This window comes from Rhinatrema bivittatum, chromosome 1 (assembly GCF_901001135.1).
Source record: "Rhinatrema bivittatum chromosome 1, aRhiBiv1.1, whole genome shotgun sequence".
Classification (NCBI taxonomy): domain Eukaryota; kingdom Metazoa; phylum Chordata; class Amphibia; order Gymnophiona; family Rhinatrematidae; genus Rhinatrema; species Rhinatrema bivittatum.
Window position 1 is genome coordinate 363,247,992 of NC_042615.1, and position 20,566 is coordinate 363,268,557.

The 20,566-nt window shown below is 43.7% G+C and overlaps 1 protein-coding gene across 5 annotated transcripts in view; it reads right to left on the reverse strand.

Annotated features, from left to right (window-relative positions):
- STAP1 (signal transducing adaptor family member 1) overlaps positions 1-20,566 on the reverse strand; it is a 164,261-nt gene that overhangs the window by 25,477 nt on the left and 118,218 nt on the right. For 4 of the 5 annotated variants that reach the window (XM_029600772.1, XM_029600793.1, XM_029600764.1 and 1 more), the window contains 3 exons: positions 18,425-18,497; positions 16,962-17,061; positions 5,166-5,297 (listed from right to left, as the gene is read on the reverse strand). In XM_029600772.1, coding sequence (XP_029456632.1) covers positions 5,166-5,297; positions 16,962-17,061; positions 18,425-18,497 — 305 coding nt within the window. Of the gene's footprint in view, positions 1-2,376; positions 3,128-5,165; positions 5,298-16,961; positions 17,062-18,424; positions 18,498-20,566 lie in introns of those variants that run through there. The other variant, XM_029600785.1, reaches the window with a different exon arrangement.

Consider the following 20,566-nt stretch of genomic DNA (forward strand, 5'->3'; position numbering starts at 1 on the left):
CGCACTTGGTTCCCTAATTTTTCTTAGCATTTCACTGTCAGTCTCACCATCTTGACTAGGTAGACGGTAGTATACTCCTATCACTATAGTCTTCCCCGACACACAAGGGATTTCTACCCATAAAGATTCAATTGTGCATTTAGTCTCATGCAGGATGTTTATCCTGCTGGACCCTATGCCATCCCGGACATAAAGCGCCACTCCGCCTCCCGGGTGCTCCTCTCTATCATTGCGATATAATTTGTACCCCGGTATAGCACTGTCCCATTGGTTGTCCTCCTTCCACCATGTCTCTGAGATGCCAATTACATCTATGTCATCATTCACTGTTATATCGATCAGAATGCCAGATAGTACTGCAAGAATATAGTATAGACGCTTGTTATTCTTGACCAAAACATGTTTAAAAACATGGACCCATGTCGGGCATGTTGACAACCTACGGCTTTAAGGTTAATACTATCAGCGATGTCTTCAAGATAAGTTATACAAATTTGCACATATTATAATGCATAGCAAATGAAACATTTTTCAAAAAAAATTATATCCCATTCTTGACTTTGACCGATGATTATAAATAAGGCAAATCATCCAGCAATTTGATTTGTACGATGAAGCCTATTATGACTGGTCAAGAATAACAAGCGTCTATACTATATTCTTGCAGTACTATCTGGCATTCTGATCGATATATTTATAATCTGCCACTGTACCTAAATTTATCATTGTGGGATTCACGTGATTGTTGATCATTCACTGCTATACATTCTCTATCTTATCAACAAGTGAGGCTAACTCCAAAGTCAGAAACTTATTTTGAGTAGTCAGTGTGTTCAGCATAACACTGTGGGCCTCACTACGAGTGTCTAGCTCATATACTCGATGTCCGGTAGATGCTAGGTCTTCATGAATATCGTCTATGGATGCCATTAATTCAGATTTGTGCTGCCACATATCTGACCTCAGCTCTAGAAACCACTCCCGGCGTTCCGATCGTGTACGAAAATTTTGAAAATCTGGTGGCATATTAAGGTTAACATCGGTAATATTGGGTAGTTCCTCCGCGGCCTACAAGAATGGCTCCGTATCAGTATTGATAGGCTGTCCGCCGTCTTTGCCCTCCTCGCTGGTCGGTTCTGCCGGCAAGTTATGGAAGGAAAACTGTTTCAAATTGGCGGTTCTCTTCCTAGTAGCCATATAGATACTTTACAGGTTTATTTGCAAAGTCGTGATGTTCACAAATTAGGATTTTGGCGGCTTTGGAACTGCAAAAATGATTAATGGGGCAGGAGCATCAAGTTCACACGTCCATTCAGTAGCACGGCGGAATAGTGCCCCCGATTTATTTTATTTTTTTAAGGACCATCCTGGCACTTTGTGCTCTCCCCTTCAAGCACTGTTAATGGGCAGGGCGGCATTAGACACACCAGTGCCCAGAGCAGAAAATAAACAGTGGGTCCAGTAGTGCTAGGCATCCTAAAGCTCTGTCTCAATAACATTATTCAGTTTTTCCATGCGCGCGGGCCTCAGGCAATTGCCCTGCTTACCACCCACCTAAGACCAACCCTCCTAATAGGTGCAGCGTATAAGAAATCAGCATCCCCTGCTCCTAAAACTGAAGTGAAGCCAAGGTTCTTATGGGACTTCTGCAGCAAATAGCAGATTATCATTTTTGGAATAAAAGTTTAATGCTGGCAATAAAATCAGAAGTTGAAAATCCAGTTTAGACTGCAAAACATAACATTTTCAAATGTGGAATCTAGTTGACAGAGTGTAGTAGCCAATACTGCTGTTTGACAAGTTGTTTCAATCAGTGGAGATCCTTGTCCAATCAGAAGACAGGCATTAATGAGTGCTGTGAGGTAAATCCCCACCACCTCACAATAGTTACCAAAAAGCTATTTACCATTATCAAACATTATTGGCTTCCGAATGGCTGAGGCGCTTCACTTATTCAGGTCAATGCAATGTAGTGCACTCAGCCGAGCGCATGACTTTATACATGATTGGACGTGCGTTTTGGATGTGTGCCCATAACCTCTGATGCAATACGGGAATTAGTTTGTCCAAAACGCATGTCCAAACCACCACCAAGTTAATAGCGCTCATCACATGTAAATGATGTAGATAAGGCTAGCTAATCCCTGCGATTTAAAAAATTTCCCGTGCAGCCAATGCTCCCATTACAATGTGGAAAATTTTATGCCAGCCTGGGGCTGGTGCAAAGGTCTACTGCACTCAAGGGCTCATTGGAAAAAAAAACCCAAAAAAATCCTGCTTTCTGCGATTCCTTCTCTTAGTATCGTCAGTAGGAGGAACCACAGAAAGCAGATCTAGGTTAAAAAAAAAAAAATCTTTCAACATTTATATATGCAAGAAATCATCATCTATTATTTAGACCACAATTTTATTTTAAGAAAAAGGGGGAAGGAAAAACAGAAAATATTTGGGAGTCAATTAAGAAAGCATTTCTTATGCTAGCACATATTTATCCTTTTAAACATAAACCTGATTCTTAACCCGGTTCCTCATTTGGAGAGGAGGTTACAAAAGCCCTCTTTCTAGAGTCTATAAATACCCTAAGCTGTTCCGGGGCATAAAATATATAGACATCTCGATTTAAGGTAAAAACCCCTTTACAGGGATATCTTAGAAGAAACTTAACCCCAATCGTATTTAACTCCTGCTTCATAGAAAGAAATGCCTTCCTCCTCTCCTGTGTTATCTTCGATAGGTCTGGGAAGATTTGGATCCGTTGTCCCATGAAACTCTCACTCATATGTTGAAAATAAAATTTCATTAACAAACTAACATCAGTTTCAGTAATTAAGGAAACCAGTAAGGTCGCTCGCTCATATATTTCTGTAGAGGATTCCAAGATATCGGTCAGATTACTCAAATCAAATTGTGGCTGGTTACCTTCCCTATTTCTATTAAATGGGAGGAAATAGACCTTATTTATAGATGGAATCTGTTCAGATGGTATTCTCAGTGTCTCTGTCATATATTTCCTCAATGTCACTTGGGGCTGTTCCCCAGTTATTTTTGGGAAATTCAAGATTCTTAAATTCAGTCTCCTCAGTCTGTTTTCAATGAGTTCCATTCTTCTATTAACCACTTGTTTATCCTGGATTAAAACATGACATATATTCTGCATTGACTTTACTGCTGTTTGTAATTCTGTAATCTTGTTTGCATTCTCATAAATCTTAACATCGTGTTCCTGGGATACGTTATCCAGCTTCCCAGACAACGAGTTTAACTGCCTCGTTAGCCCTTGAAAATGTGGGCCATAAGAGGCTACCAATTCCCATAGGGAGTCAAGAGTCACCGGGCCCGGCTTAGGGGGGTCTATATCCGCAGAATCACCCTGCGTACCCAAAAGTTCTTCCTCTGCCGTGAGCCCCCCCAGATTCCACTTGAGGTAACTCACCACCTCCACCGAGGCATGGCAGAATAGGAGACGCAGTGTCTGGGCGCCCAATATACACATACAAGATACATGGTCCAGGTGGTGTATCTTGTGCGTGTATATTGCCGGTAGCGGGAGGAAACGGGCGCTCGTATTGAGTGTCCGTTTTCCTAACCCGCACTTTCAGCCACCTCTCCTGGGCACCTGATGCCGAGGAGGCGCTGGGCATGTATAGTTTTCCCTAGCGCCTCCTTTTTAGCGTGACCCCTCATTTACATATTGGATCGCGCACCCAGGAGAGGTGGCTGGGGGCGCGTTAGGAAAGCGGGCTCTCAGCATTGAGCGCCTGTTTTCTATGCGTCCATATTGCATCGGCCTGACTGTGTGTTAAAATATAATTGTACGAGCTGAAACCCACTGAAATTCCTTGGAGGCCCCTATTCACTGTCCTTCTCCCCAGTCCGAACAAGGCACTCCCTTCCACCCTCCTCTGCCCTACCCCTGCACTTCCTTCCTTCCCTTCTCCTCAACTCGCCCTGAGTGCATCTTAATCCCCCATCCCCAACCTCAATCTCAACCCAGGACTCCTTTCCCCTTTTCTTCTCTCACCAAGTGGGATCTCATACTAAGCCCCTTCCCCAGCACACACCAGCAAACTGTCACCTCCTCTCAACTCAACTCAACTCTCCTCTCAACTCAAGCCCTCCCCTCCCACTCTCTGACTGCCCTCACCCCGCCTTAACTCTGCACATTCTGACCCCCCCCCCACTGTCCGAGGCCCAGCATATTCTGACCTCCATATTCTAAGCCAACCCCAGCCCATGTGAGCCCTCCCCTCAGCTTAAACCCCCAAATACTCTGACCTGCCCTCCACACTGTGCCCCCTGCTCTCTCTGGTCTATCCCCAGCACTTCCTCCTCTATCACCAGCCCAGCTCAACCCCAGCTCACTCTGACCCTCCTCCCATTATGCAAAATGAAATATAGGGCGCAAAACAACAACAAAAAATGTCCCCCTTCCCCCATGGCACTCCCCAGAACTCCTCCTACCTCAGACCTTATCCCATCATGGAACCATGAGTCTTCAGAGTTCTCTGCACACAACCAGACACTAATCAACACTTTCTTTAAAAAAAATTAAATAAAATAAAAAAGCCCACAATCAGACGTACCCTTCCCCTCCATAACCCCTCCCAATAACTAAATCCACTTAAATGTATTTATTTATGTGATTTATAGTCCACCTTTGAGACACCAAAGCAGATTACATTCAGGTACTATAGGTATGCCTCTATCCCCAGAGGGTTTATAATCTAAATTTGTACCTGAGGCAACAAAGGGTAAAATGGCTTGGAGCAGCAGTGGGATTTGAATCCTGGCTTCCCTGATCTGTATCCTGCTGCTCTAACCACTAGGTTACTCTTTTTCTTACTGGCCTCCCCCCAAGGTCCCCCTGTAACTTTTCCCACTGCACCCCTTTCTCTGTTGTGGGTCCATAGTATTCATGCTCCCAAGCAGGCACAGAGCAGCATTTTCTTTTTAATTTAAAAAAAATGGAGGCAACCCACATCACACTGGCCTTCCCAGCCTCCAGGAGTCCCCTCCAGTATGTCAAAGTGGCTGCAAGAATGCCTGAGGCTTGAACCATACAACATAAAACACATCCCTCGGGTTCACCAGTGGCACCATTTTGACATGTGGAACAGCAGGGCAGGAGAGACAGGGAAATCACCAGGAAAAAATCTTGTTCTCACCATTCACGTAGATATTTCCAGGATTCTGTGTTGCTGTGTTTTCTAGCACAGAGCTTATCATTGGAGCCACGTTCATCTGAGGTAGGTTGTTAACGTGTTCTTCTCTTTTTTCCTGCTCTGACATGAACGTACCTGGAGGAAAATTAAACATTGATAAGATTTTATCCATCGAATTTATTCTAAAATATTGTTTTAAATTGTCCTTGTTTTTTCCCGTCGATAGCAGGGCTGAATTAGCCATGCTGTCATGGGATCTGTCAATCAGGTCCCGGAGGCGGAGCTTTACAAAGCAGAGATTTGGATTTTAGCTCTCTGCGGCTGCACGTGTGTTCCCGCGCAGGAAAGTAACAGATTCTCCTCAATCTGTTTTTTCCGTGAGCGGGATCGCACGTGGGGCTGACTTCTCCTCAGCTTTATTTTTCTTGAAATGTCAAAAAAGCCAGGGTTTAAACCCTGTGCCTGTGGCAAGGTAATGTCGGTCACGGATGGCCATGACCAATGCTACCGATGCCTGGGGCCAGAGCATAATTTACAAAATTGTGATTTTGTGCTCGTATGTCCCCAAGAGCCCAAAAACAACAGGCCTACAAGATGTTTGAACTTTTCACTTTTTCCGAGCCATCAGAGGCTCATTCTTCACCGGGTCCCTCGTTAACAGCGGCTCCGTCACAAAAAAGAGTGTCATCGTGGGATCCTCAACCCTCCAGGCTTGAAGGTAAGGACTTACCGAGCCGACATAGGCCTTCGGATCCGAGAGGACCGAAAGAGCAACGGCGCTGACAACTTATGTGCCTGAAGCACCTTCTGCGCCCAAATCACCATTGGCGCATAACACTTCTGTGTCCGAATCAACATCGGCGCACAAGATACCGGCACGCACAATGCAGGAAACATTTGCGCATAAGGCGCCGAAAAAGTCTGTGCACATGGCGCCGAAGACTTCTGAGCACTCGGTGCCGAAAACAACTGCGCCGACACCATCTGCGTGCACGGCGTCGATGACTTATGCGCACAAGTCGGTATAAGCGTGCAACTTACAACAAACATCGATGCACATGGCCCTGAAGACATTGGCGCACTCGACAGCATACAGATCGACGCACAGTGGGCTACAATAGTCCAAACAAACATATCATTCAATATCACATAGGGTAAAACGAAGACATCAGTCTCCAGATGTACCTCATTCCACCTCTTCAGACTCTAATCCTACAGAGGTGAAGTCAAGACGAATCAGACGATCACTGTCGGGAAATGAAACCCACACAGGATCTTCATCACACCATCACCATAGACGATTGCGTCACTCACATTAAAAAGCGACAAAGACGAGAAATACATGGGCAGTGAGCCCTTCCACTTCTAGATCACCCACGAAGTGTAGATTCCTTATCTCATAGACAATTAATAAAAATCACTTCCTCTGCTGCATCTGTGTCCTCAGATAATTCTGTTAGGACCACAGAGGACAAGATGAGGAACAAGTATGATGTACCAACTGTTTCCCCTAACATTCCTACGGTACCACCTAAAACAGGTGGACTACCAAAACATTCTGGTCGTTCAGCAATGCCTCCTCAAACGAAAGAGGCATTTTTTCAATTGTCCCAGTCATTAGCGGGGTTTTATGAAACTCTTCAATCATCCTTTAAGATGTCCAACACAGTATACATACTTCCAGAGAACCGTTGGTGGAGCCTCCGGCATCCCCAATGACGAAACGACCAATTTCACCAATTAAACAGCAATATACACCTATAGATTCTCTGTCTCTACAAATGTCCCCATCGTCATCTACTGGATTCCCATCAGATCCACAGGAACAATCACAGGACCTGTGTTCTCCTCCAGACGACTTGACATATCCAAAATGTTTAGAAAAATTGGGCACAATACTACATCTAGAGGTCCAAAAGGAGACAGACCCTAGATCAGAAACCTTTGGTCTTCTAAAGATTTTTGATGCTCCGGGAAAACCAACATCTCTCCCACCACACGAATTATTACATACTGTCTTAAAGAAGTTGTGGGAAACACCTTATTCTCTATCAGCGGTTTCCAAGAAAACGGATATAAAATTCTGTATGCGAAAAACATTGCCTTACTCTATCCCACAACTACCACATGCTTCAATTGTAGTAGAGTCCGCAATGCAAAGATTCAAAAAAGCAAAGTCGCATGCCTCTTATCCACCGGGCAAAAACAACCAGTGTTTAGATGACTTTGGCAGGAAGATGTATCACAACTCAATGTTGAATGCCTGCATTATGCACCATCAATTCTACATGGTACAATACCTATATGAGTGCATACAATCCACAAAAGGTATGCTTTCTTCGACGGCAGATCAGGTACTACCGCCTCTTCATGATATGGAGGAGTGTTCACGACACCTTCTGTGATCAATATATGAGGCATTTGATACATCTTCTAGGGCGTCAGTGACAGCCATCGCAGCTCGTAGGATGGCATGGTTACGCTCTAGTACGATACGAGAAGATTTACATGAGAAGCTGTCGAACCTCCCATGTACAGGAGACAACCTGTTCGGGGAACAGTTTCAAGAAACAGTTGGAAAACTAAAGGAGAAAGCTTTAGCAGTCCAATCCTTAACGTCACAATTTCACTACTCGACCACGCGTCATTATGTGGGATCTACACGTAGACAATCCTATAACCATAGGCCTTACAGGTCTTATCAATTCTTTCGTCCTCCACCTCACAACGCAGTCTTAACCACAGATGCATCTCGCAAGGGATGGGGAGCACATCTCGAGAGTTACGAAACACATAAGAACATAAGAAATTGCCATGCTGGGTCCATAACACAAGGGTTATGGACAATCTCCGAGCAGACCCTGCAGATAAATTTATTAGAGCTCAGAGCAATTCGAAATGCATTACAAGTGTTTCAAGATCACTTAAAGGGCCACAGAGTCATGATCTACACAGACAATCAAGTGGCAATGTTTTATATCAACAAGCAAGGAGGGTCCGGTTCATGGCCCCTTTGCAAGGAGACCCTGACAATCTTCAAACATGCTTACCAACATTGCATACATCTGCAAGCAACCTATCTACCAGGAGTAGCAAATACAAGAGCGGACAGGCTCAGTCGCATCTTTCATCTTCACGAATGGACACTCAATTCGGAGATTGCCCAAGGAATCTTCATGCAATGGGGGACGCCAGTGATAGATCTATTTGCAACAGAGATCAACGCTCAAATTCCCAAATTCTGCTCAATATGACCAAGGCAGTTCAGGATCGCCCAGGATGGCTTCCTCATTCCCTGGACGACAGGCCTCCTGTATGCCTTTCCTCCCATACCACTCATAACAAGAACAATTCAAAAGTGCATAACAGACAAGGCTCAACTGATTCTGATTAGAGATGTGAATCGGATCCAGAATCGGTTCGGATTTCAGTTCCGATTCACATCTCTAATACTGATAGCTCCAGCCTGGCCGAGACAACCGTAGTACAGTTTCCTTCTCCGACTGTCCAACACGGACCCCATTCGATTACTGAATCGCTTAGATCTTCTCTTCCAAGATCAAGGAACACTTCTACACCCACTACACGCATCTCTCCATTTGACAGCATGGAGATTGAGAGGCTCCTTTTAACAGAACAGGGAGTTTCCACTTCGGCACAATCCATTTTGCTAGAATCCAGGAAACTCTCAACAAGGAAAAACTATAGTTATAAATGGAAACGATACTCCACCTGGTGCACTTCTAACGGTGTACCACCATTAGACTGTTCACCTGAGTTACTCATGTATTATCCACATACACTGTACACAGCTGGGCTTGCAACCTCATCCACTAGAGTTCATCTCAGTGCCATAGGGGCATATCATAGAACAGTTAACAATATTCCTATATCCAATCACCCCTTACTATTTCGTTTCATCCAGGGGTTAACTCACCTTCGCCCTCCGATCTCCAAACCTCCAGTTCCGTGGAACCTCAACAGAGTTCTTGAACAGCTTATGCTTTTCCCGTTTAAGCCCATGGATTCATCACATATTAAATATCTCACATGGAAGGTGGTGTTACTAATTGCAATGCCATCAGCACGACGAGTCAGTGAATTACAGGCCTTGGTCCATTATTCTCCGTATTTACAGTTTCATCACCAAAAAGTGGTTCTCCAAACTCACCCGTCCTTCCTACCAAAAGTGGTTTCTCAATTCCATCTCAATCAAACCATAGAATTACCCATCTTTTTCCCTAAACCTCATGCAAATGACAGGGAAAAATTACTGCATACACTAGACTGCAAAAGAGCTTTAGCATACTACAAACAAAGAACAAACTCGGACTCCCGTGTTTCTCAACTCTTTGTCTCTTTCGCCCCGAAGGCACCTGGACTACCGGTGGCTAAACGCACCATCTCCAGCTGGATAGCACAGTGCATCAAGTTCTGCTACAACAAACAGAACCTAAAGCTACATTCTGTTCCCAAAGCTCACCAAGTTAGAGCAGTGGTGGCCTCCTTGGCACACCTTAAACATGTACAACCCATTGACATTTGTAAGGCAGCTACATGGTCATCGCTCCATACCTTCACATCGCACTACTGCCTTGATCAACAAGCAGCCACTGATGTGAAGATAGGGCACTCAATCCTCCAATCTCTATCCTCTTGTACACGGTGAATGCCACACTGTTTATGATCACGTACAAACATATACACCATAAACAACGTGATCGGGAGCTTGGGACTCCCATGACAGCATGGCTAATTCAGCCCTGCTATCGACGGGAAAAAGCAAGTTTGCTTACCGTAAATGGTGTTTCCGTAGATAGCAGGATGAATTAGCCATGCTGACCCACCCTCTTCCCTGGCAGTCACCGTCTTTCCGAACTACAGCTTAATCACAGACTGAGGAGAATCTGTTACTTTCCTGCGCGGGAACACACGCGCAGCTGCAGAGAGCTAAAATCCAAATCTCTGCTTTGTAAACCTCCGCCTCCCGGACCTGATTGACAGATCCCATGACAGCATGGCTAATTCATCCTGCTATCTACAGAAACACCGTTTATGGTAAGCAAACTTGCTTTTATATTAGTCATTACCTAGCTATATTTGTTATCTGAAAACAGCATGCCTGCTGACTCAGACTGACAGATCAAGTGGTCTGTCATCAGCAGCGGACTCACGATGTCGGACCGGCCCAGATATTCACCGCCCAGGCCGGCCCAGGACACGTCACGTGGTTTGCTCAGCGCGGCTCTGTCACGGCCGCGCACGGCAGACCACGTGACTGGAGCGATCGGCCCACCGGGGGATGCCCGATCCCCCGATAGGCCAAACCGCCCCTGTCTGTCATATGCCAAGTTAGAGGAGCATTTGTCAAGTTCTAAACTTTTCTCATTCATGTGCAGCTAGATGCCACTAGTGTTGTTGGAACTGATGTTCCTGTTGATAGTGACAGAAGAAAAAGAAACAGGACAGCTTTTAATAGTTGAGGTTAATGGGTTATGTGAGCAGTGTGATGTAATTGGAATGCTTTGGAGAACAGCAAAAGGTACAGTAGTACCACCTTTGGCTCTTAAGATGAATGAGATGGATAAAAGGTTGTTTGGGAAAGGTGAGGGATTTAGGAATCCAGTTGGATGTGCTATTCAGTTTGGAATCCTATATCTCTGTGGTAGGCCAGAGATGTTTCTGTTGTGTCTGTGGGCCCTTGGGCTGAGGTGACATTTGGCCGCCCTGCAGGTTCTTGCCATCAGCAGGCGGACCCAGGTGAAGCAGAGACCAGACATGGACTTCACCTATACCAGCCCACATTCCCCTCAGGTTGAGCCTTTAGGTGCCAGGGCTGGCAGAACTTAGGTGAAGGTCTCTGCTGATGATGGGAGACGTAGTGCAAGGTCAGGTGAAGGTCGTAGGCAGGTGGCGGGTAGACAATTTGAGGTCCAGACAAGGGTCAAAGGTAGGCAGCAGTCAGGCATATCCAGAGCCCAGACAAGATCAAACCAGGTATTCGTCAGAGGGAGAAGAAGAGAAAAGGATAAGGCTGAGGCAGACAGGCAAGGCAGGAATAGAGCAGGCTGAAGATGAAGTAGCTGGCCCTGTTGCAGTGAGGAAAAGACAGAGAGGGCCCTTTATAGGGCTGAGCATATGAGGTCAACAGGAGGCACCGCAGACTTTTCCTGCCACAGGCCCTTTAAACAGGGTAATGTCGGGTGCGCACGCACCTAAGGAGGAGCGCGGATAGTTGAGGCTGGCAGTATCTTGTCGCGTGATGACTGGCAGCGCCTCGCCATATCGTCCTGCCATGTGGTGAGTTGGCGGAATTTTGCTGTGTTGAGAGGCAGTGCAGCCAGTCTGGCCGGGGAGGTAAGAGAGGCTGTTTATGGGAGCAGCCCATGCACCACTGAATGCAACAGTTTCTTCAAATTCAGATGAGTGATGAATTGTCTGCGGGCTTCTACACTACTGTTTGTTTGCAGAACTTCCAAACAAAAGTGTTCAACACTTACAAGTATTGCAGAATATGGCAGCAAGCATCATTTTTAGTTGTCTTCGTATATTTAGTGTTGTACTGCTTTTGTATCACTTACATTGGTTGCCTGTGACACAGTGAGTGAAATTCAAGATGATGATTTTGATTTTTTAGGCCACTAAGGAGTCAGAACCTAGGTTCTTAGAAAAATTGAGGAGTTGCATCCCAGGATACAATTTACGCTCACCCCAAGGTGTTTTACTACGGGATCCTTCTAAACAGAAGATGCAAAAGATAACTTAGTGTAAGAGAGCTTTTTCCCATAGCAGGTCCACTGCTGTGGAATTCAGCCTCATCAGACATTAGCTTGAAACCAAACTACCTGGCTTTTAGGAAAAAAGTGAAACTTGGTTGTTCCCAGACAGACAGGTGAATTTTGGGGAAGGGAGAAGAAGGTACTCTGTGGTGGTAAAAGGGGGATTACATGAGTAGAGCAGAAATACTCTCTCGTGCTGTGTTATGATGACTGGGTAAGAGTGGGTTAGAAGCTTTTTCTGTGCTGGGCTATGGCAGATGGGAAATTAACAGTTGGGGTGAGTTTGAGGAGTTTTAATTGTAATTTTTAATTTGTTTAATTTTAGGTTTTTGATTCATCAACATCTTTACCATTGGTTATTTGTGGACATCAACCATGTAGGCGATGTTCAGTATGTCCACAGTCTTTTTTGGATTACTGATAATTTTTATTTGCCTTTGAAGTTTTCTACTACACGTGCCTCAGCATGGTTGATTTACATCATCAGATGCCCATGCAATTTATTCTATACAGGTAAAATTTGTCCCAAACTGAGGGCTGTATATAAGGAGCTCTAGCCTGACACACATTTGCGGATCCAACAGCCCACACAGAGTTTGCTGTATGAGTTCCTGTAACTTGGCCTTGTTCCTGCTTCTTCCGATTCCTGCTTCGATCCTGGTGCTTGGCTACTCTTCTGATTCCTATTCCTGTTCCGGTCCTGGTCCTCAGCTCCGATTTTGGTCTTTCGCCCCATTCTCGGATCCTGTTCTGTTTCAGGGCAAAAGAATGCTCTCTCTGACACTCAGCCGCTCTCTATCCAAACACTATACTATACTATACTTGTCTGGACTCAGCAGAGCCAGTCACGACAGTTTGGACCGGCCCAAATCTGAGGCTAGGCCGAAAGAGCTCCATGGCCACTGTTCCCTCTAAGCTGTGCACATGTGAATGCACACACAGTTCATGGAGCCCTGCACACAAGGCAAAATATAGTGTGCACAAGAAATCCTGATGATATTTGCATTATACTGGCTTGTAGTGCACAGATTTGAACTCAACTTATAAAAAGTTGCACAAAAGAAATTTTTTATGCACATAGCCTTTCAAAAATTTGAGGGAACATTGTCCATGGCCTTTATTACCAGTTTTATATACTGGGCATTAGACTCACTGCAGCAAGTTCCTCTGGTGAGTATATTCCAGGCTGCACCAGCAAACTGACAGATTCCGTTCCATGCTGTACCAGTAAATTCAAAGATTTCATTTTAGACTCGGCCAGCAGTTTCAAAGACTCCATTTTATAGGGCCAGGATTTCCAATAGTTTAAAAGACCACTTATTTGTTGCCAGTTTTACAGATTGGTCTTTCGACCCTTAGCAGCAAGCTCAGCTGGGAAGTCCACTCCAGGCTGCGCCAGCAAACTCAGACTCCATTTTATGCTGTGCCAGCAGAGCCAAAGATTCCATTCCAGGTGTGCCACCAAAACCAAAAACCTTACTTCAGGATGCACCAGTAGCATTTTCCAAGACTCCGTACCAGACTTTGTCTGCTGCAGTGCCAAAGATTTTACTCCAGGGAAGTCCAGCACCCGCTATCCAGGTCAGGTCATCTCCTTCAATGTCTCCACTCAGGGAAAACCAGCTGTCCTTGTGAGGACACTCTGCTTCGAGCTGTGCCAACAAATTTAAAGATTCCAGCCAGGCTATCCCAGCAGCCTCTGTCCATGCACTAGTGAAGTTAGTACTAGCTGTCTCTACAGCTCTAGTGCCTGCTCTGATACCAATGAACTTTGTGTCAGCTGCCTTGTCAATCCTAGTTCCAGTCCACGCAATAGTGAAGTCAGCAACAGCTGATCTTGCACTTTTAGCAGCAGACACCAGACAGGTTCTGTTCCAGCTTCTAGCCTGGCAGGGTCTGGCCCCATGCTCACTCTGAACTGTGCCCATCAGGGTTGTCTCTGACATCTTGGAGGTTTTTTGAGGATGTCTGGAGGCCACCCATGGAGGTAGGGGCAGTGGAGATTAAACCTGTGGCCCTGGTAGTTGAGGATAAGGGATCTTGCAGTGGAGCCACAGGGACTCTGGTTTGCTAATAATCCTGTAGAAAATACTAAGCAAAGCAAAGTTAGGGAAGCCCAACTCCAGAGGCTCCTGTTGGACCAGCATTGGGTGTGCCTGGATTGAGAGCTGTATATAAGAGGCTTTAACCTGACAGCCCACACTCTGATTTCCTGTCATCTGGCCTTCAGTTCTGCTCCTGGTTCCTGTTCCTGTTCTGGTCTGGTGCTTGGCTCTTGGATCTTGGTCTTCAGCCCCAATCCTGGATCCTAATCTGCATCAGGATAGAAAAATGCTCCCTCCAGGACACCCAGCCTTTCTGAAGTAAGGCACTGCCCAAACACCATACTTCTTTGTCCCCAAAAGAACAGGCTGTGACATAAATGTGCTTCAGTATTTTTACACGTTTCAGTTTTCTTATAAATGTGCTTTATTTAATTACACACCTGATTCTCTGAGGAATACCGAATATGTTTCTCTTGGTTAGCTATGACCTATCAGAACAGGTAGTGTTTTCCCATCGTTTGGTGATCTTATAAAATGGCATTTTGTGTTCTGTTCCCAGAGTCTACTGTTGAATGAGGTTGATATAGAGTGATAACAAGTCCCTTTGGAATTTTTACTCAAAATCCCCAAAGGCAGATGACTTTTTTCATCAGAACAATAGGTCCCAGAAGGAACAAAAGGCAGGAGGAACTTACACCAGTCCTTGGAGGAACTGCTAACAGGGAGAATACGCTCTGAGAAGAAATTGCCTTGAATGTTTTGCTGAATACATTCTATTGAAATCATTTATTTGTGGTTATATAAGCATGGGGAAGAAATGGATTACGGTAGTTAAAGTGTCATAAGTTTAGCCTAGCTAGAGTTTATTTGATAAGGATACTCCTGGGAAAGGGGAAATGTGAAGGGAACGGCACCCGAACGTATTTGTGGTGACATCCCCAATTCCATATCCTGAGTGGTTACGGGATGTTTCTTGGAAGAGATAGGGGGGAGAGAGAGGAAGGTGGAAAGGGAATGGGAGGTAACAGGAGAAAGAATATATAGATGTATAGCATTTCAGATGGGAATAATTAAATCTCCAGAATCTTTAAAATGTTACAACACACACACCATACTATATCATAACTTATGGGAATGTCTCGCAGTGAAACGTTTTTGGGAGACAATTCTAAAGACAATGTCAAATTTACTGCATGTTTATTTGCCTAGGAGGACTTCGGTATATTTGTTGGGGCTATCTTTGGCAAATGTTTGTGCTGGAACAGGGAATATGAGATTTGTGGTCAAAGGGTTGGTGATTGCTAAGAGATGCATATTGGTCAAATGGATTTCAAAAGAGATCCCCACAAAGGAGTTCTGGACCAGAGAGCTGGTGGAATTGCTCTTTTTGGATTATAAGACCTAGTTAACTAAGCTCCAGAGGTGTTCTAAAGTATTTTTGGAGATATGGGGAGTGTATATAGATAGCCTACCAAAAGATATTCAAAATAAAATTTGCCTTTGAGGGTTCTATGTGGACAGGGGACATAAGAACATAAGAAATTGCCATGCTGGGTCAGACCAAGCATCCTGTTTCCAATAGAGGGCAAAACCAGGCCACAAGAACCTGGCAATTACCCAAACACTAAGAAGATCCCATGCTACTGATGCAATTAATAACAATGGCTATTCCCTAAGTAAAATTGATTAATAGCCATTAATGGACTTCTCCTCCAAGAACTTATCCAAACCTTTTTTGAACCCAGCTACACTAACTACACTAACCACATCCTCTGGCAACAAATTCCAGAGCTTTATTGTGCGTTGAGTGAAAAAGAATTTTCTCCGATATGTTAATAATTCTACAGTTTTAAAGAGAATGCCCTTAATATTGGTACTGGTTGTGCCATTATTCATTTATTTATGCTTTTACTTTCAGGATGGTCAACTTTGTGTAGAGGTGGAAGATGTTACTGGATCTGATGATACTGAATTGTCCTGTGACCAATATTCTCTCCCGTAAGGGAAGTTGGGACAATGGGTAGAAGTTGGGATGGGCGAGCTGGGGAATATAAAATTAGGATGATTGGTTTATGAAAAAAGTTTGATATATATTGTTATGTTAAATGCCAATAAATATATTTACACACACAAAAAAAGAGATGGATAAGCTTGGAGAGTATGCAATAAAAAGAGATGTTAGGATAATTCTGAAAATGTTTGTGGTCCCATGGGTATTTAGAAGTATCCACTGTGCCAACCTTGAGTTACTAAATATTTACAGCTGTTTTATTGCTTCCGCACTGAAATCACAGTTCTCATTCTAAAGTCACACAAAGTAACATGAAGAGGTTGAGATGGGCGGTATAGGTGCTGGAGATGCATAGTTTGTGAGAGAGAATTCTGATTTCCTGTATAGTCAACATCTCTTCAATTATTTCTTCCCTAAAATATAACATAGTAATGGCAGAAAAAGACCAAATGGTCCATCCAGCCTGCCCAGCAAGTTTCTTATGGTAGCAATGCTACTCTATGCAGGTTACCACCGAGTCTTATGTTATAAGTAATAATATTAATAATCAAAACCAAGTAACTGTCAAACCTATAAAAAAATTACTGCTAGAACATTTTTACAGGGTGAGGAGCCTTCTTGATAATTCAGATAATGCTGCTTGAACATGCTTTGCTTTCTGGACTTGGTTGTAGAAGCAGTTCTGTGCTTTTTCCCTAATATCTCCAGAACCCTGGATCGTAAAAGACAGGGCCCAGCATTGGCTGTCGTCTGAATCCAATTCCCTTTTTTTCCCCCTGCCGTCAAAGTGGAGAGCAATGTTGCAATGGCATAAAAATCATGAAATCAAATTGGTTAAGGGTAGTAATCCACATGCCTTCTGTTAGGGTTGTAGCTGCCACTCTGTGCAGCTACTACCCCTAACAGTAATGAAGGATAGCATAGACAGAAGTACTTAAACTTTCAAACAAGATGGTCTCCATACCAAGTTGTGTGTGATACTCATTTGAGATGAATGGTTTCAGCCTCCCTCGGGTTTCATTCACAAAGTATTCCACAACCTTATCAAGGCCCTTGAGTGTAACCTAGGTGACAAAAAGATATATCACAAGGCTAATCTCTTCGGTGTCAGGTCTTCTACAGAACTGAGTAAATACTGAAATAATTTAAACCTCGCACTGATATATATATACAAGAAAATGCTGCTTTGACACATTTGATTTATATTTGCAGAACAGGTGAAAAACTACCACCATAAACTTAGCCTGTAATTACACTGAGCATTTTCATCATATTACTGACGTTCTTGGAAATCCAAGGCAGAATTGCAGTAGAGTCTCATTAATGGGCTCTACGTTTGTTTTTCTCCTTTACTGTTCTGTATATGTTTACAATCCAAATAAAATACATAATAAAATAAGTATCATTATCAACAGTGTTTCTTCTCCTTTTTCAGGACCCCCCATCTCGACCTTGCACATTCCCTCTCGTATGACACTATTCCAGCCGATTGGGATACTTGCAAACCTACCATTACAAAATGTGGATTATTTATGTATTTTATTTATTTAACAAATGTGCATTTGCAGAGTATGAATCGTCAGTACAGGGCATGATTATGTAGAAATGGGCTGCAAAACTCCAGTCTATAACATGTGCTTATCTGCTAGGACTTTTACTTTATTTATTGTTTTATTTTGTGTTTGATTTTAATTCTGTTTGTGATTTTATTTGATTTTATCTTTTTCTTAACAGCTAATTATTTATCTTTTTCTTGTAGTTTTTTAGCTGTTACTATCATTTTATAAAACATTGTATTTTTACTGTTTGTGTTTTTTACCTTGTAAACCGTTGTGAAGGCTTGTCTGATGTAACGGTATATAAAAGTTAATAAACTAAACTAAAACTAAACTAACAGCTTTTCTATACCGACATTAGAATGCACATCATATCGGTTTACATCTCAACAGTAGGTGGAAAATACAATGAACAGGTGTGGGAGAGGGACAACAGTAGAAACTCGAGGGCGGGGAGCCTGAAAATTGAAATAAAGAAGTAACAATAACTCGAGAGGTAACATATTTACATATTTACATGATGCAAATTACTTGGAGTGAGTCACAGATAACAGAGAAGCAGGATTAGTAAAACTGCTCTTGGCTGTTTTGAACTGCCGCATACCAGAACAAATCAGAATTGTCGCCAGGGCACTGAGGCAGTTAGGTATGCAGCACCATGCCATTTTACTATTACTGACGCTACCCTGTCACTAACTGCTAATGGGGGTTCATGAAAGGATTCCTAATGAGAGGAAACTAATTGATTTTTTTCAGGTTTGCTCTAATTAAGGAAACCATTTCCAGTATTCCTTTTAGCTTCTGAAACCTTCAAAGGACCATCCTTGTTAATATTTTGGTGTGTAATGTCTGTAAACGCGGAGATACTTACTGGTTTGTTGAGCTCTATGACATAATAATTTCCTCCTTTGCACAAGATCTTGTAGTGTTTTATGGATGGCGTGCTGAAATAAACAGGTAAAAATCTTTAATTCAGCGTGGCTCGGTATATTACGTTGTGAATTAAAGGCGGCACTTGTATCTTTTACTAGTAATCACCCGCATATTTTTCAGCTACAAAACCACTTTTGTGTGGGTATTCAGATTGGCATCTGTGGTATCTGATAAAATCTGCAGAGGAAGTGGACTTTGAAGAAGGCTGAACTCTGTGTGCACTGTATAATATTTCAAAAGACCACACAGCAAGTAGTAGTATCCACAATCAATCAGAAATTCTGTTCAGTCATTATCAGGCCGAAGCTGAAACTCATGCGTAAAAATTGTGTTTTGTAATTCAGCGCACAGTGCCCTAAAGCGCAGGCTAATCTTTTTTCTTTAACTCCTGATGCAGTAAGTTAATGGTATGCTAATGCATCAGGAGTTAAAATGTGCACTTACTGAGTTAAAACCTGCATTCGGAGGGGAGGAGTGAGGGAGCCGCCAATGGAAGATTTCAATCTGACATCCACCACCAGTTAGCCAGATGAGTATGGACTTATCCGGCTACCTGGCCGCAGTTAGCTGGAGAGGTCAGTACATATCCGGCTATCTGGTGCAGTTCGCCGCTGCTTAATCAGACAAGTTCTTATCCGGCTAAGTAGCAGCGACCCACGCCAAATAGGTGGATAAATATTGACTTCTCTGGTTATGTGGCAGCAGCTAACCGTGGATGTCCGTACTTATTTGGCTAAGTGGCAGCGGAGCAGAAAAGAGTGCTGTTACGCCTTTTTTTTTTCTCAGTTATGTTCCTTGTTGCCTGTAATATTGTACTCTTTATTAAGATGGCCTGGCTGTACTTGCTGGCCAAGAACACAACAGGGCTACTGCTCCATGTTCCCTAGGGTTTAGATGTTAAGCTTTTGTATTTTAATATTAGCGCAATATGTTGAGGGAGATGCTTGATGATGGGAATGGGAATGGGGGGGGAGAATTGCAGAAGGCGGCCAGAAGTAAAGAATGAGAACAAGTTCTCTGTCAGGTCATACCAATGTAAGAGATACTCCCATCCCTTACCAGTTTTTCCCCCTTTTTGACCAATACTAGGGACTTGCAGTTTTTTTAGAGCATCCCTAGAAATGTCCCACTCTCAAGGCTGGGATTGGTCAGCTTGGCCCTATATATTGGGGCTGAGCATGTGCAGAAAGCAGAAATGCTAATCTCGTGCATTGTAAGATCAGCATAGAGAAAGTGCTACTCTTGCATATTCCCAAAGATAACATATGCCAATCACTAAAAATTCAAAATTCTTTTTTTACCTTTGATGTCTGATCTTAGTTTTCTAATCTGTTGGTCACAGGCTTTTTTTTTTCATGTTCCCTTTCTTAGTCTTTTACCAACTCCTTTTACAGGGTCACTTTTTTATCTGTTTCTTCTCTCTCCACCTGTCGTCTTCCCTTCCTCCCTCAAACACACACAGGCTCTCATTCTCACTCGCTGTTTCTCACACATACATACAGGCTCTCACTCTGACACACCGTCTCTCATGCACAAATATACAGGCTCTCACTCACACATTTTTTCTCACACACATAGGCTCTCACTCTCCCATACTGTCTCACACACACACACTCTCACGTCTCACACACACAAACAGGCTCTAACTCTCTCATGTTCTCACATACACAGCTCTCTCTCACATGCTGTCCCTCATCCATATACATTGACTTTCACATGCTGTCTCACACACAAGGCTCTCTCACTCTCACATACTGTCTCACACAAACACACATGGTCTAACTCTCACACACATACAGAGGCTCTCACATACTCTCCCTGAACATATGGGCTCTCACTCCCACACACAGTCTCTGAACTCACTCTCTCTCACTCTCATATACATATACAATCTTTCTCACTCTCATACACACATACTCACTTTCACACACACTCTACAGGGCCTCAGCCTCACTTTCACCTCTGGGGCTCCGCAGGTCACCGTGGAATGCTCTCCGCGGTGGCTCTGATCATCTCAGGCCGCCATGAAGAGGGATCTGCAGTGACCCTGCTAATGGGCCTCCTTTTCTAGGGCTGCCAC